General features: G+C 46.5%; 1 protein-coding gene across 3 annotated transcripts; it reads right to left on the bottom strand.

Moving 5' to 3' along the window:
* Window positions 1–280: 280 nt before the first annotated feature.
* On the bottom strand, window positions 281–14,037 carry WDR89 (WD repeat domain 89). 3 transcript variants are annotated; one of them, XM_035104440.3, is made up of 2 exons: window positions 13,902–14,037; window positions 281–3,470 (listed from the first exon to the last, which is right to left on the bottom strand). In XM_035104440.3, the coding sequence occupies exon 2, from the start codon at window positions 3,427–3,429 to the stop codon at window positions 2,266–2,268; it is 1,164 nt and encodes a 387-aa protein (XP_034960331.2). In that variant the 5' UTR covers window positions 3,430–3,470; window positions 13,902–14,037; the 3' UTR covers window positions 281–2,265. The 3 variants fall into 3 exon arrangements, with proteins under 3 accessions (XP_034960331.2, XP_088530086.1, XP_088530087.1); XM_088673960.1 differs by having other exon boundaries at window positions 13,878–13,994; XM_088673961.1 differs by lacking the exon at window positions 13,902–14,037 and adding an exon at window positions 9,604–9,712.
* Window positions 14,038–15,270: the final 1,233 nt, after the last annotated feature.

Here is a 15,270-nt window from a genome sequence, read left to right as displayed (position 1 = left end):
TATCTGAATTTTAGAAGACATCTGAAGGCTGCCCTGTTTAGGGAAGTTTTAAATGGCTGAGGTTGTATCGTGTTTTTAGTATTTTGTTGGGGTGGGTGCATGGGGAGAAAAGAGGGAAGGAAAGACTAATTGCACAGCTGAAGGTTTATGCTAACAGATTGACTGTGATGGATATTGCCTAGAATACAAAATGCACAAAACTGCTTTCGTTTTTGAAAACTAAGCTTTGGCAAGTCGGGAAAAATTGGAGAGTTGGTTACAGAAACCACACACACAGTAGTAAACAAAAGGATTTTTTTTATTATTTCCTAGCCTTGATCTGTTATTCTTACTGTCAGCATCAATCCAGAAAGAAAAGAAACTATATTTTAAAAAATCAGCAACACCTGTTTACTGCCAAGTGACGGGGAGAAACATACAAGACACAGTCCTGGTTTCAAACTGGTGCCAGCTCTCGGGGTGGGGGTGGGGGTGGGGGAGAGACCACCAATCAGTGCCTGTTTCCAGCCTTGACAGATCATCGTATTAAGTAAATCTGGGTATCGTACACAACTTCAAAGCAACGATGTGCCTACAAAATCAGCCACATGAATCCATGTATCATTTACAAAATAAGTAATTTCAATGGGTCTATTTTTCAAGAAAGATTCCACCTAAACATTAGGAAGAACTTCCTGACAGTAAGAGCTGTTCGGCAGTGGAATTTGCTACCAAGGAGTGTGGTGGAGTCTCCTTCTTTGAAGATCTTTAAGCAGAGGCTTGACGGCCATATGTCAAGAATGCTTTGATGGTGTGTCCTGCTTGGCAGGGGGTTGGACTGGATGGCTCTTGTGGTCTCTTCCAACTCTATGATTCTATGATTCTTCTAGAACATTTTCTCTAATAATAATCAGTTTTTGAAGATCCATAGCTTCAGATTCCAGACTTTTATTTTTATATCCATGGATTTCAGGGAACTGATAGTTTGCAGAGATTGAAACAAACTACCTTGTGTCTTGATGTGATACGCAGTGCTAAAGTTAGTTAGCAATTCCCAGTTTTCGGTTCCTCATCCGGACCAAAGTTTGAAAAACAACTCATTCAGAAGAGGAACTAAAAAGGGAATGAGCGAATTAGCTATGATCAGAGTAGATCCAGTAAAATCAACGGGCTTAAGTAATTTCAATGGGTCTATTTTTCAGTAAGATTTAGTTGGGCATCACCCAATATGCCCCAAGACCTCAAAATAATGGTTGCACTACCAAAAATCATAAACTTCCATGCCTGGTAAGACTCCCCTCCAAGATCCACAATAAATGTCTCCAGTCATAACAGTCATACGTTTGCACAATGCTTATAAATGCACAATGGCCTCTGATAACAAATAAGGAACTGGGTGTGTGCGCCCCCAAATCATGGGAACCATGTATTCAGCTTGTAGTATTTCCAAATAGTTCCCTTCCCACCTGCAGGAAATGGATGAAATCGGAAGCAGGCAAGAACTACAACATCCATTAGCTGCAGCAAATGCTCAGGGGTGATTGGAGGTCACAGGCTAGTCCCCAGCCCCACCCCAAAATTAGAGAGATGCTGTGTGTGTCCAGTGTGCCTTGTGTGACAAATATCAAGTTTCACAGAACTGAGGGGGTGCAGAAGGGAACTTTCTCATCTTGCCATTCTCAGTTTGTCCCTTATGCCTCTTTTAGTAGGCTTATCTCCCTCTTCCTCCACTCCCCGTGACTTCCGGCATTGTTTTAAGAAAATTCCATCTTTAGCAAAATATAATTCGGGCTGTTGGGATCTAGAGAGCAATGTTTGAACAAGCCTGTCATAAGCAGCCTCAGACAAAAGAATGATGCCTTTTAATTTGCTTGGCAGGCTTCTCATATCGAGGCACCGATCCCGTGCCAACTTTGCTGGAAGTTGGGGTCCCCACGGACACAGAGAGGATATTTTCCGAGTAAACAAGGTCACGGCTGTCGAGCTGCACACATCAAATACCTGCAAGGAACTCACCCCCCCCCAAAAAAAGTGTTGCAGCTTTTCGAAAGGTCAACTCTCTACGAGTGGAAACTGCAGCACCCAAAAGACCAACTAATTTATTATGGCATAAGCTTCCGTGCGTGATGAAGCAGACCTTAGTCCATGAAACATTATGCCATAATAAATTAAGGCTTCAAGGTGCTGCGGGACTTATTTCCCCCCTGAAACGGGCTAAGGCAGGTACCCTTCTGGAATCACTTTCAGGTAGGGGCCTCCTCACTCCCCATCGCCGCCGCCGCCTCTTTACAAAGATGTCCGTTTTTTCTTGCTCTTGAAAGTGTGCTGGTGAACTCTCAGCCGCTGATGAACGGAGGAAGCAGTCTTCATAGAAGTCTTCTTTCCAAAGGCTTTCCCCACAGCTCCAGGTTTCCATAGCAACAACTGCGCATCCTCCCCTCCGGTCAGCAAAGAATCATCTGCCCCGTTCCAGCAGAAAGAGCGGACGGGAGCAGAGTGCCCCTCGTGAAGGACTCCTACAGAACTCAGGCCACCAACCCCACAGTCCAGGAGGCAGATGCTTCCTGTTGACGTTCCCCCAACGACAACCAACTTGTCCATCGTTTCATGGTACAAGCCACCGATTAAGTAGTCCAGCTTGGTGCTACCTCCACTTCCCGCTTCTCGGGCATCTGGAACATGCAGCAATGTGACTGGCTCCTCAGTCTCCAGCTGGGCAAGGTCCCATCGACAAAACCCTTCGTTGTGCGTCGTGCAATAGACCTGCCGGTAATCTTTACCGGACCACCCAACGGAACTGACCGACGAGTCAGAGTTGCAGGTAGCAACCAGCGCATCTTCTTCACTGTCCTTGTTAATGTCAAAAACGTTCACCAGCCCGTCGGTTGACCCAGAAACTACCAGGTTCTGTTTGATGGGGTGAAAACGAATTTTGGTGATGTCATCGTTGTGGGTCTCCGAGTAGAAGCCCAGAGGCTCTTTGCTGGAAGCTACACTACCTGTGCCGCTCCGGGCGTCCCAGAAGGCCATGAAAACATCGTCCCCCACTTTCTCTGTTCCAGCGCAGACTATGAGGTCGTTGCAGCTTATGTCAAAGCTAATGAAGACATTTGAAAGGGAGCCACGGAACAACTGCGCTGGCCCTGCAGTCGCCAGGCGCGTATCCCAGGATTTCACTGTTCCGTCGCTGCAAGCGGAGAACAACACACTTTCACACGTGTGTGCGAATCGGACGCCGCTGAGCAGACCGGGGCGGCTGCTATATTCCCGCAGCAAAGTGAGCGCCTCTCTGTCGTAAACCCTGATTGATTTATCGGAACACGAAACGGCCACCAGCTGGCTCCCTCCGCTCCTTGAAATATCCAAGTCCAACAGGTAAGTGGGGTCTTCTGCCAGTGCACACCGTTTTGCTATTTGGAGACTGGAAAACTGCTCCTTGATCTTCTCCATAGCAACTGCGACTAAAAGGGCATCCTCAAGAAGGTAGAGGTCTGGAAAATAGAAATAAGACCAAATTAAATAAAGCCTCCGCTGTTAATCCTTTCAAGAGCACTTTTCGTCACAAGAAAGGTTCCACTAGTGGTTTAAATCAAGGGTAGTCAGCGTGTTTGTGCTTGAGAGCTGTTCTTACTATCCTGGCAGTGGTTTTGAGGATGGGGGGAGCATTGCGCTCTGGAAACTGACCTTTTCGAGTGCCACAATAAAGTTGGTGTCATCCATCAGTTTGGAGTTATGTCCTCTGAGGGATAGCCAGGGCATTATAAACAAAATCCAACAGAGATAGATATCAACACTTTCAAGCATGCCATCTCTCATTTCTTCCCCTTACGCTTGAGGTTTGGAGCAAACTTTAACCAGAGCCTGAATGAAATTGCCCAGAGCCTTTTATGGGCCAGATGAAATTGGCCATCCCTAGTTTACAAGTCAGCGTAGAAGTAAATACTCCTAAAGGCCAGTTTTAAAACACTGCTAAGACCTGGGTAAGAATAAAACCAACACAACACAATGCAACCCAAATCATCATCAGCATAACATCTCCATTCGATAAAAGATGATGTACTACTAGCAAACCACGCAGGCAAAGACAAGCCAACTGACATCACTGTGACGCCAGGTGATTGACAGGTGGGGTAGCCCCACCTGCCCGTCCCTAAGGTACATCCAGCCAAATGTTCCTTCAGTTTCCATTCAGAAGAAAAAGAAGTGATGAAGCCATCAGGCATTTGAGGAGCATTTCCCTGGACTTCCTCAAGAGACATTGTGGAGATCTGGAAGGAGAACACATCTGGAGCTCTTCCAGGTTACTATTGTATAAATCTGCATTTATGTTTCTTTTTTTTAAAAGTCATTTCCACATTTTCTGGGGCAATGTTTACATGTCCTTGCCATCGGAGGGCACCGCCTTCCAGAGGAAAGGGCAGCACCCCACACAATGGGGTAATAACCGACGAGGGTGTATTTTTGTCGACTGCCACATCTCATTAAGTCGCGCCGCGGACATGTGGCAAAATGTCAGCTGGAGAAAACGGAACCCTACCTCTCGTTAGGAATGCCCGGCTGAAGGTTAAACAAACAACCCAGGCAGAGAGTCCAGGGTGTAGCCAGAGGCTCTTCCTCTTTGGAAGAGGAAGCCGCTGCGAGACTTTTGATGGGAAGAGTTTCAATAGGAGGCAAGAGAAGGCCCTTCCCCCCTCTACCTACCGGGTCACATTTATGGAAGAAGTAGGGAAGTCGTGATCTTCCATGCACAATGGGAAATTAAGAGCTGGGAGGCAGCCAGCTGCAGACATTGTCGGGGCAGATGGGAAGCCTGCAAACGCAGGACCTGCTGTTTTCACCTATTAAATCCAAGGCGATTAATCCCAGGGTTGTTAATAGCTCGACTCCCCTTTTGCCTGCATTTCCCCCCCAACCTTCATATACATCAAGTTTTTCTGGGCAAAGTGCAGTTTCTGGATGTTATGAGAGAGGGAGTAGGTGGCTGTGTCAGGGAAATAATACATGGCAAAGGGTTAATGGCTCACGTTCAGTCCTCAGACCAGACAGGGCGAGGTTAGAATCATAGAGTTGGAAGAGACCACAAAGGCCATCCAGTCCAACCCCCTGCCAAGCAAGAAACACCATCAAAGCATTCTTGACATATGCCTGTCAAGCCTCTGCTTAAAGACCTCCAAAGAAGGAGACTCCACCACACTTCTTGGCAGCAAATTCCACTGTCGAACAGCTCTTACTGTCAGGAAGTTAAACTGCACCCAGAGTCCCAACTCTGGGTCCTGGTCCTTTGGCCCAATGTCCGACCGTTGAGTCGAGCACCTCACTTCAGCAACCTCTATCCCACAAATCGTGGGCAGCGGCGAAACCAGCTGCCCCTCCCGTTGTTGTTGGGACTGCGATTCCCAACAGCCCCCAGCATGGCCAATGGGCATGGATGATGGAAGTTGTAGTCCAACAATACTGGCTTAAATACTGCTTTTCACACACACACACACCCCGCTTTTCCCCTTTGTTTCAATCAGACTATCATCGAATCAGGAGGGAACTCAAAGGTCATCCATCACAAGATTAAGGAAGGTACATGCAGCACTCAACCATGGGACCAAACAAGCCTCTCTCTGCCACGGACAGAGCCATGTTCAGAGGTCAACCAATTTGGGATTTCCCGGAAAGGTACCCAGAATGCACTGCCATTATTTGCATATGTATAGAAAAGCGGGTATCAATAACTTCCTACAGAAAAACCGCTGGATATTGAGCGGGAGAGGCCGGGGGGGGGATCAAAGTGAACCTGAAGCCGCTGTAGCAGCATGCCCTCCCCAAATATTATTGTGGTGGAATTTTGCTCACTGTGGCTTGTAGAGGTGTCTCGGGCAACTGGGTAGGGTGTGAGCCTAAGGACTTTTTTTAAAGGGCTTCTGCCCTCCCTAGCCCAGCCCTCGCCTCTGCCCGCTGGAGCAGGAGTGAGGCTTTTTACCAGGCGCCTCCCAAGCCTCGTATGGCGGTGGGGCGGTTTGCCATGCGCATGTGTGTTGTGTATGATGCATGTGTGCTGCGTATGATCATGCGTTGTGTGTGGTGACGCCCTGCCCCCAGGTGCTGGAGCAACTTAATCTGCCCCTGCAGACTTCCACCCAAGTTGGGGGCTAGGACCATCAGCTTGTCTCTCTCACCACAGCCCAGCTGAACTCCCACCATGGCAGAGAAGCCAAGCTGCTCTGTCAAACCATGGCCAGGTCTCTTGTCTTGGAGAGGGAACGGCGTCCCCTTCCACTCTGTTGCCTCTCCTGAAGTCATAATGAAATAAATACCGTAAACCAACTATCCTCATTTCAAAGAAACTATGGTTTGTATGGATGGACATGACATGTGAAACCGTGGTTAGAGGTAAAATTTGCTCCAAAGAGATGCAAAGCTTAGCTTTCAGTTTGCAAACCACGGTTCACAGGGAGAAGATGATACACCAGGGAGAAGACCTCGAAATGTTGCACCGGGTGACTAGAAGAATTAATTGGAATTCAATATTTGATTACTGATTGCAAAAAGTAGCGTTTGAAATGCCATTTTCTCCAAGAGTATATTGGAGGTGATAAAGGACTATAAAACCTTCCATGGCAGGCTTGAAATATCGGTCCGCGTAACTTTTAATGCTACTGGGATATAGATATAGATGTTCAGTCTTTGACACACTAGTTATAAACAGCATTTCTTAGGCTAAAGAGAGATCCGTGAGTCATTTAAATCCTACAAGGTTTTCAAAAATAGACACCGGTGATTCATGAATTACATTCTTCCTCCTCCCAGAGACTCTTTTGGCAACGATGCAGTTTTCACAATGGTTGCCATCTCCTGAGAGCAAGGCCGCTGCGGTAAGTAACCGCTGGAGAGCAAACCCCACGCAAAGCAGTGGTGTCGTCATATTTATGCCAAGCATGGCTTGCGTCTGCCTGCGTCGAGCCACCAAGACCAGAGAGAAAGCAAAGATCTTTGCTTTCTCTCCTGCTGTCTCTCACTCTCCCTCACCATCACTGCTGCTAAAAAAACAACCTCTTCCCTGTTTCTACTGCTACCACTTCGTCCTGGCTTTTTAGTGTCTGCCCTGGGGATCTCACTATTTTCGGCGCATCATTTCCAAGTTTCTAGTCCTTAAGGGCTCTCCCAACCTACTAACGACACCCATGTATCGCATAGGAGCACAGGAACCCGATGCAAAGTCAAGCCATTATTAGTTCACCAAGTTCAGTGTTGTCTACCGTGTTGAGAAGCCGTTTCCTAGGGTTTCAAGACAGGAAATTCCGCCACCCCACCCCCAACTGGAGGTACTGGGAATGAAACCTAGGACCTTCTGCATGCAAAACAGATGTTGTACTCCTAAGCTACAGACCATCTCCAGGTGCAGAGACAAGCCAATGCGTCTGGAGGAGGTAGAACAAGGCATGTCACTGGGAGAAATCATAAGGGGGTTTGGGCTGGGTGTTCATCAGTATGCGGATGATACCCAGCTCTACCTCTCTTTCAAATCAGAACCAGTGAAGGTGGGGAAGGTCCTGTGTGAGTGCCTGGAAGCGGTTGGAGGATGGATGGCAGCTAACAGATTGAGGTTGAATCCTGACAAGACAGAAGTACTGCTTGTGGGGGACAGGAGGCGGGCAGGTGTGGAGGACTCCCTGGTCCTGAATGGGGTAACTGTGCCCCTGAAGGAGCAGGTGCGCAGCCTGGGAGTCATTTTGGACTCACAGCTGTCCATGAAGCCACAGGTTAATTCTGTGTCCAGGGCGGCTGTCTACCAGCTCCATCTGGTACGCAGGCTGAGACCCTACCTGCCCACTGACTGTCTCGCCAGAGTGGTGCATGCTCTAGTTATCTCCTGCTTGGACTACTGCAATGCGCTCTACGTGGGGCTACCTTTGAAGGTGACCCGGAAACTGCAATTAATCCAGAATGCGGCAGCTAGACTGGTGACTGGGAGCGGCCGCCGAGACCACATAACACCAGTCCTAAGAGACCTACATTGGCTCCCAGTACGTTTCCAAGAACAATTCAAAGTGTTGGTGCTGACCTTTAAAGCCCTAAATGGCCTTGGTCCTGTATACCTGAAGGAGCGTCTCCACCCCCATTGTTCAGCCCGGACACTGAGATCCAGCGCTGAGGGCCTTCTGGCGGCTCCCTCACTGCGAGAAGCAAAGCTACAGGGAACCAGGCAGAGGGCCTTCTCGGTAGTGGCGCCCGCCCTGTGGAACGCCCTTCCATCGGAGGTCAGGGAGATGAACAACTACCTGACATTTAGAAAACACCTAAAGGCAGCCCTGTTTAGGGAAGTTTTTAATCTGTGATATTTTAATGTATTTTGGTATTTGTTGGAAGCCACCCAGAGTGGCGGGGGAAACCCAGCCAGATGGGCAGGGTATAAATAAATAATAATAATAATAATAACTGGGCACCACAGTTCAAGAAGGATACTGACAAGCTGGAACGTGTCCAGAAGAGGGCAACCAAAATGGTCAAAGGCCTGGAAACGATGCCTTATGAGGAACGGCTTAGGGACCTGGGTATGTTTAGCCTGGAGAAAAGAAGGTTAAGGGGTGATATGATAGCCATGTTCAAATATATGAAAGGATGTCATATAGAGGAGGGAGAAAGATTGTTTTCTGCTGCTCCACAGAAGCGGACATGGAGCAATGGATTCCATCTTCAAGAAAGAAGATTCCACCTAAACATTAGGAAGAACTTCCTGACAGTAAGAGCTGTTCGGCAGTGGAATTTGCTACCAAGGAGTGTGGTGGAGTCTCCTTCTTTGGAGGTCTTTAAGCAGAGGCTTGACAGGCATATGTCAAGAATGCTTTGATGGTGTTTCCTGCTTGGCAGGGGGTTGGACTGGATGGCCCTTGTGGTCTCTTCCAACTCTATGATTCTAATAATGATGATGTCAATTTGCTCTGCCTCTGAAGGATGCTTTTAGCCCAGAAAAGGAGGACAGAGGCACTTGATGCCATGTAGGGCAGAGGGCCTGGCTTCTTCAAAACAGCCTCAAGGACGAATCAATGGGTCTTGGCAGACCACTTTTGGCCTGCAGGCTAGTTTCCCCCACCTTTGACCTAAGCCATGCATTCAGCAGAATAGGCCACTGCTTTTCCATGGTAGTCCGGAAGCGAAGCCTGCACTTCCTGATTACGGAAAAGAATAATTTGAAGCTCTTGAGTGCTTTGCGAAAATGCAGACGCCGAGCATTTCAGCACTGGACTATTTCAAGCAAAGAGCCACCAAAACGAGAGGTAAAACAGTCCCAAGGTTGGGAGCAACAGCTCAAAGCAAACTCCAGAAAACAATTCTTATTTAAAAATAAGTCTTGAGTGTGACTCATTTTCTGCATTTAATCATTTCTCTGGCTAGGCCTTCCATCTCTCTCGCAATTCCCACACTAATGCACATGTGTTACTTTAGAAGCCAGGTTTCCATGGCAATAGGACCTGAAGATGCAACGCAATTGGCAGCCAATTTGCTCGGCACCTCTGGAATCCGTCTTGGGGGAAAGGAAGATCTTTATGCCTTCGAAGAACAGAGATGTGCCCAGAAACGGCTTCCAGCCCGAAGGACAGCGAAGACCAAATGTATCATTAATTGCAGGCCCACCTTTTTAGGCTGAATTCAAACTCAGAGCGACTCACAAATGAAAATATTGTTCTGATAATGAATGCAGGTGCTGAGCGCTGACCGGCTTGGAGTCCGAACAGGAACTCTGCAAATCAAGAGAGAGGCACCAGCATACTTAGAAGGCATGCAGGGAAGTAAACCCAAGGGTTACAGAAGTGCAAAAAGAAATCACCCGTTTTTAAAACAAACGTAAGGTGGCAAGAAGCCCAATGAGGACTGAAAATGATTGGTAGTCCTGAAATGTTAAGTGACCATAGGAAAAGAAAAAAAGGATGACTGGGGTGGGGACGGAGTAGTCTGCTGAAAAATAGCCTTTCTAAATTGCAGGGGTTGGACTAGATGACCTGTAGGGTCCCTTCCAACAATTCTACAATTCTGTTTTTCTATCCAAAGCACTTTGCATGCATTATCTAGTCACAATTCTTATGTCCCTGCAAGGTAAGTGAGTATTATTACCCCCATATTTCTGATGGGCAGACTGAGGCCGAGAGACAGGGGCTTGCCTGAAGGCCACCTAATGAATTCCTGGCAGAGGTGTGATTAAGACCAGGGACTTCCCGATTCACAGCTCGGACATTTTAAGCCACCGCTCTGCACCTCCTGGTCTCTAACACCAGCAACAAAAAGGACCGAGCAAAATTTTAAAACGGTCGAAATGATGAAGCTAGATAAACAAAAACAACAGGGAAAACAGAATCCTAAGAAAGGAAACGGCAAAGGCAGACTAAGGGTGATATCCAACGTAGCACTATGTTAAACTACAGCATGCTTGTTCCACTGGCAAAATGTTCTGCACTGGGGGGTGGGGGGACGTTGCTATGAACTTTGGTGCACACAAGATATTGGTTACACGGCAAGCTTCTGCTGGTGCAACTGTTACACTGGGTTCGTAAGCTGTGCAATATTAAAAACTCACTCATCCCGCTAGCGCAGGAGGTCGTGCACTAGCAGCTGAACAACGTTTTGTACAGCCCTATATAACTAACAAGGGCTCTGACTGGGGAAATGCATAAAAGCCTGTTTAGAAACAAGCAAAAAAAAGAGAGTCGGGCACAATCAAATGAATCTCTCTTGGGAGATTATTCCTTTATTTAAGCACCGCCACAGATAAAGATTCCGTCTGCTGAAAAAAGGCCTCCAACTTTTTCTGTTGGCAATGCAGTAAGGAGAGCCTCAATAACGAAGTAAAAAACTTGAGCGTGTGTGTACAATTCCTGAGATATCCCCAGATCAGTTAGGGCTGTAACGGTCAACACACTTGGAATACAACCCCCAAACCAACTGGAAGGCAATGAAATTGACCAAAAGGAAAAGATATAAATTATAAAATACTTGCTTAAGCAAAAATGTGTATCTTGTGTGTCCTTTGTGACCCTGTAAAGAAATGATCATGCTTAATTTTGGATGAGCAGTCGCTGCTCTAAGCAACAATCATTAAGCCCCATTTATGCACATTCGATATGTGCATTGCACCGAACCCACAAGTGACCCAACAATGTCACAAAAAGGGGCAGAACATGGCAGGAACGGGGTGTTTCTCATGGTGTTCCAAATGCTGTATACGTGATTTTACTTAAACGTGTGGTGCCTTGGAACGTAATCCCTGTGTAAATCGGGAGCGGTTTGCAAAGCTCCATTTTGAATTTTGCAGTTGTCATTTTACTAGTTTTACAATATCTTACCAGTCTCAAGACATGTCACCAAGGACATGGATCTGGGTGATGAGAGCAGAATGAAACCGCTAGGAAGCAAAATATCTGGCTGAAGAGCTTCGGGATAGATGGTGCCACTATATGTATTCTTAATCATTCATAGAAAGTTTTAAGTACACAAAGCTATGCTGTCCTCCTGAAAACCCTGTAGTATGTTAATTAATGCCTGTTGTCTTGGTCGATGGAGTTTTCTTGGCAGGGATACTGGAGTGGCTTGCCAGTTCCTTCTCCAGGTGGATCACGTTTAGTCAAAACTCTCCACTATGACCTGTCCATCTTGGGTGGCCCTGCATGGCATAGCTCATAGCTTCTCCGAGTTATTCAAGCCCCTTCGCCACGACAAGGCATTGATCCATGAAGGGAGAAATATCAACAACCTCAGATATGCAGATGACACAACCTTGATGGCAGAAAGTGAGGAGGAATTAAAGAACCTTTTAATGAGGGTGAAAGAGGAGAGCGCAAAATATGGTCTGAAGCTCAACATCAAAAAAACCAAGATCATGGCCACTGGTCCCATCACCTCCTGGCAAATAGAAGGGGAAGAAATGGAGGCAGTGAGAGATTTTACTTTCTTGGGCTCCTTGATCACTGCAGATGGTGACACCAGTCACGAAATTAAAAGACGCCTGCTTCTTGGGAGAAAAGCAATGACAAACCTAGACAGCATCTTAAAAAGCAGAGACATCACCTTGCCGACAAAGGTCCGTATAGTTAAAGCTATGGTTTTCCCAGTAGTGATGTATGGAAGTGAGAGCTGGACCATAAAGAAGGCTGATCGCCGAAGAATTGATGCTTTTGAATTATGATGCTGGAGGAGACTCTTGAGAGTCCCATGGACTGCAAGAAGATCAAACCTATCCATTCTTAAGGAAATCATTCCTGAGTGCTCACTGGAAGGACAGATCCTGAAGCTGAGGCTCCAATACTTTGGCCACCTCATGAGAAGAGAAGACTCCCTGGAAAAGACCCTGATGTTGGGAAAGATTGAGGGCACAAGGAGAAGGGGACGACAGAGATGGTTGGACAGTGTTCTCGAAGCTACGAACATGAGTTTGACCAAACTGCAGGAGGCAGTGCAAGACAGGAGTGCCTGGCGTGCTCTGGTCCATGGGGTCACGAAGAGTCGGACACGACTAAACGACTAAACAACAACATATTAATTAAGTTCACTTATCAGGAGAGGCAAAGTGACTTCTCTGTGGTTAGAGGCAGCAATGCTTCTGAAAACCAGTTGCTGGAAACCATATATACCTACCCAAATCTTGAGAGTCTCTTCACAGGCTCAGATTCAGGTGCTGTAGCCAATTTAAGCAAGGTAGGCAGCTACCAAAGAGAGGGCCTTCTTAGTGGTGACACCCTTGAATGTGGAATGCCGGGGCCAGATAGGCTTTCTCTACGTGGCAACTGTGGCCACGTAGGGAGATACTGCAAATCGCATGTGCCATGAACGTGTGTGCACCTGAATGAATTCAATCGGTCTTAGGACACCTTCAATCACCACTTTTGCAGTCTGCAATTTCACATGAGCTGCTACTCACACCACTCAGGTAACAGCAGTACAGTAACTGAGACAATCGGAGCAGGGAGTCTTACACATGAGAGAGAGAGAGAAAGGCGGGGAAAACCGTATATTGCTAAGTTATCAAAATACAAAATCTATATATGTAAAATTATTTTAAAAAATACATGGGAATTTGCAGGTATTTTACACAAGGGGTAGGGAGCAATGTAAAGTGGGGGACCAGGATAGTTTCTGATACACACAGAAAGAGAAGAATAGTGCCTGCACATTTTTCATATTTCAAGTTATTATTATTCATGTCTCTGCCATGCTGTTTTATATTTTTAGCAAAAAATGTCAGCACGCTTTACAACACATTGAAACATCAAATAAAACAAGCCAGAATAAAAACTTACTGAAGAACATCAAATAGAAAGTCTAGGTTCAAAGCAACATAATTAACAGGGAATTAAATGCACATTTAACACAGCAAAGTTAACAACAACAAATCTAAAACATTTCAAAAGAAAAAAAGTTCTACTAAAACAAGAACGTTACTTTCTAAAAAAAAATGAAACCTGGGAATCTGAGAATTATAATAAAAAAAATTCCTTCAGTAGCACCTTAAAGACCAACTAAGTTTTTATTTTGGTATGAGCTTTCGTGTGCATGCACACTTCTAGTTTGAGCCCATGCACACATGCGGAACAACAAAACCAACTGCCTAGTCCTTTTCACACGTGCACAAGCCAAGGCCGGACTTCCCACACCACCGAAGTAATTTCAGGAAGGGATCGTTTTAGATACCGTTGTGAGAAATGTTTTTCTAAAAAACAAAAAAGTAGTAATAATGATGAAGGGCGGTCCAGGAATTTCTGGAAATTCGTAATGCAAAATTATTTAAATGAGCAGGGAGTATATAACTTTATTTTACTAACCCAACTTAAATAAATAATGTAATTTACAAACGAAAAGAGGGGGGAGAAATTATGCGGAACAAACAAGCAATAAACAAGACACGCACAATTCACACGTACCAAACGGAAAGACACGTGTATTACCTGGCGCAGGCGGGTTAAAGAAGAAGCGACTCCCTTCCCCGCGTGCTCTACTTTTCCTTCCTGCTCCAGCAGCGGCCTCCTCTCAGCGCAGCCCCATTGGCCGGCTGCTCATAACGCAACGACGACAACGTACTCCTGCGCTAATATGATTGGTCAAGACAGCAGCGAGGGCGTGGCTTTCCGAACGCTGTGCCCACACCGGCTATTGAGTTAAGAAAGGCAAGGGCAGCGCACGGCCAGTACTTCCGGGTTACACCAAAAAGCAGCCATTTGAGGGGCGCACGAGTGGAATGCATAGAATTTGCTCAACGACGCCCATGTGTGCTATCAGCAGCACTGCAACTCCTGCGCTTTTATTTGTAACTTGCTTTTGCTCCGTTTCTCAGCTAGATTGGTAAAGAAAAAGCGTTGTATATGCGTTATGACACTGTGACACCAGATGGCGCTGTGGAGTGCCGCCTTTCCCTACCGGATTTCCTTGCATGAGTTTACAACGCGTTTAACTGACCTGTCCAGATCCAGCCAGGCGTCCCCGATCCTATCTTTTTGTTCTGACTTGACTCTGCCTCACATATTCGATGGCGAGCCGGAAGTGTAGTTTGTGTAGCGTCAATTGGTTTTTGCAACGACCCACCCCCTTGGAGGCAAGAGGGGGAAGGATGCAAGCGGACAGCGCGAGCAAAGGGAGAGGCGTGCTGCTGTTTAGCGTGGCCGCCAGGCGGAGCTGTCGTACTGATTTTCTTAACGACGTGAATTATTTTATTGTGCAGCCCTGTGTCTATTTATTTTATATGCAAGAAAATGGAAAGATGCAAATTGGAAAGGGTGGAAGAAACGGGAGGATCATTAGGCAGGGTTTAATTGAACCAGGCATAGGATCCAATAATAACAGAACAGAAGGTGGTGGTGTTATTTATTAGGGCACCTACACTTTCTCGGTCCCAGCTCCTGCCAACCTAGCAGTTCGAAAGCACGTCAAAGTGCAAGTAGATAAATAGGTACCACTATAGTGGGAAGGTAAACGGCTTTTCTGTGCGCTGCTCTGGTTCGCCAGAAGCGGCTTTGTCATGCTGGGCACATGACCTGGAAGCTGTAGGCCGGCTCCCTCGGCCAATAATGCAAGATGAGCGCTGCAACCCTAGAGTCAGTCACTACTGGACCTAATGGTCAGAGGTCCCTTTACCTTTATCTTTACACTTTTTAAAAGAAGAGACAGCCCTTTCCTGCGCAAGCTCCCAATACAAGTTAGAAAAAGGAATGAGGAGGGCAAAGCGGAGCAAATTCAGGATCCAATGACAATGGTGACATAAGAACATAACTCAACCCTGCCAATAGCCCATCTAGTCCAGCAATCTGTTCAGAGATTCAC

This window comes from Zootoca vivipara, chromosome 1 (assembly GCF_965207765.1).
Source record: "Zootoca vivipara chromosome 1, rZooViv2.hap1.1, whole genome shotgun sequence".
Classification (NCBI taxonomy): domain Eukaryota; kingdom Metazoa; phylum Chordata; class Lepidosauria; order Squamata; family Lacertidae; genus Zootoca; species Zootoca vivipara.
The sequence above is the reverse complement of the archived record's forward strand: the minus strand, read 5'-3'. Positions and strand labels throughout refer to the sequence as shown.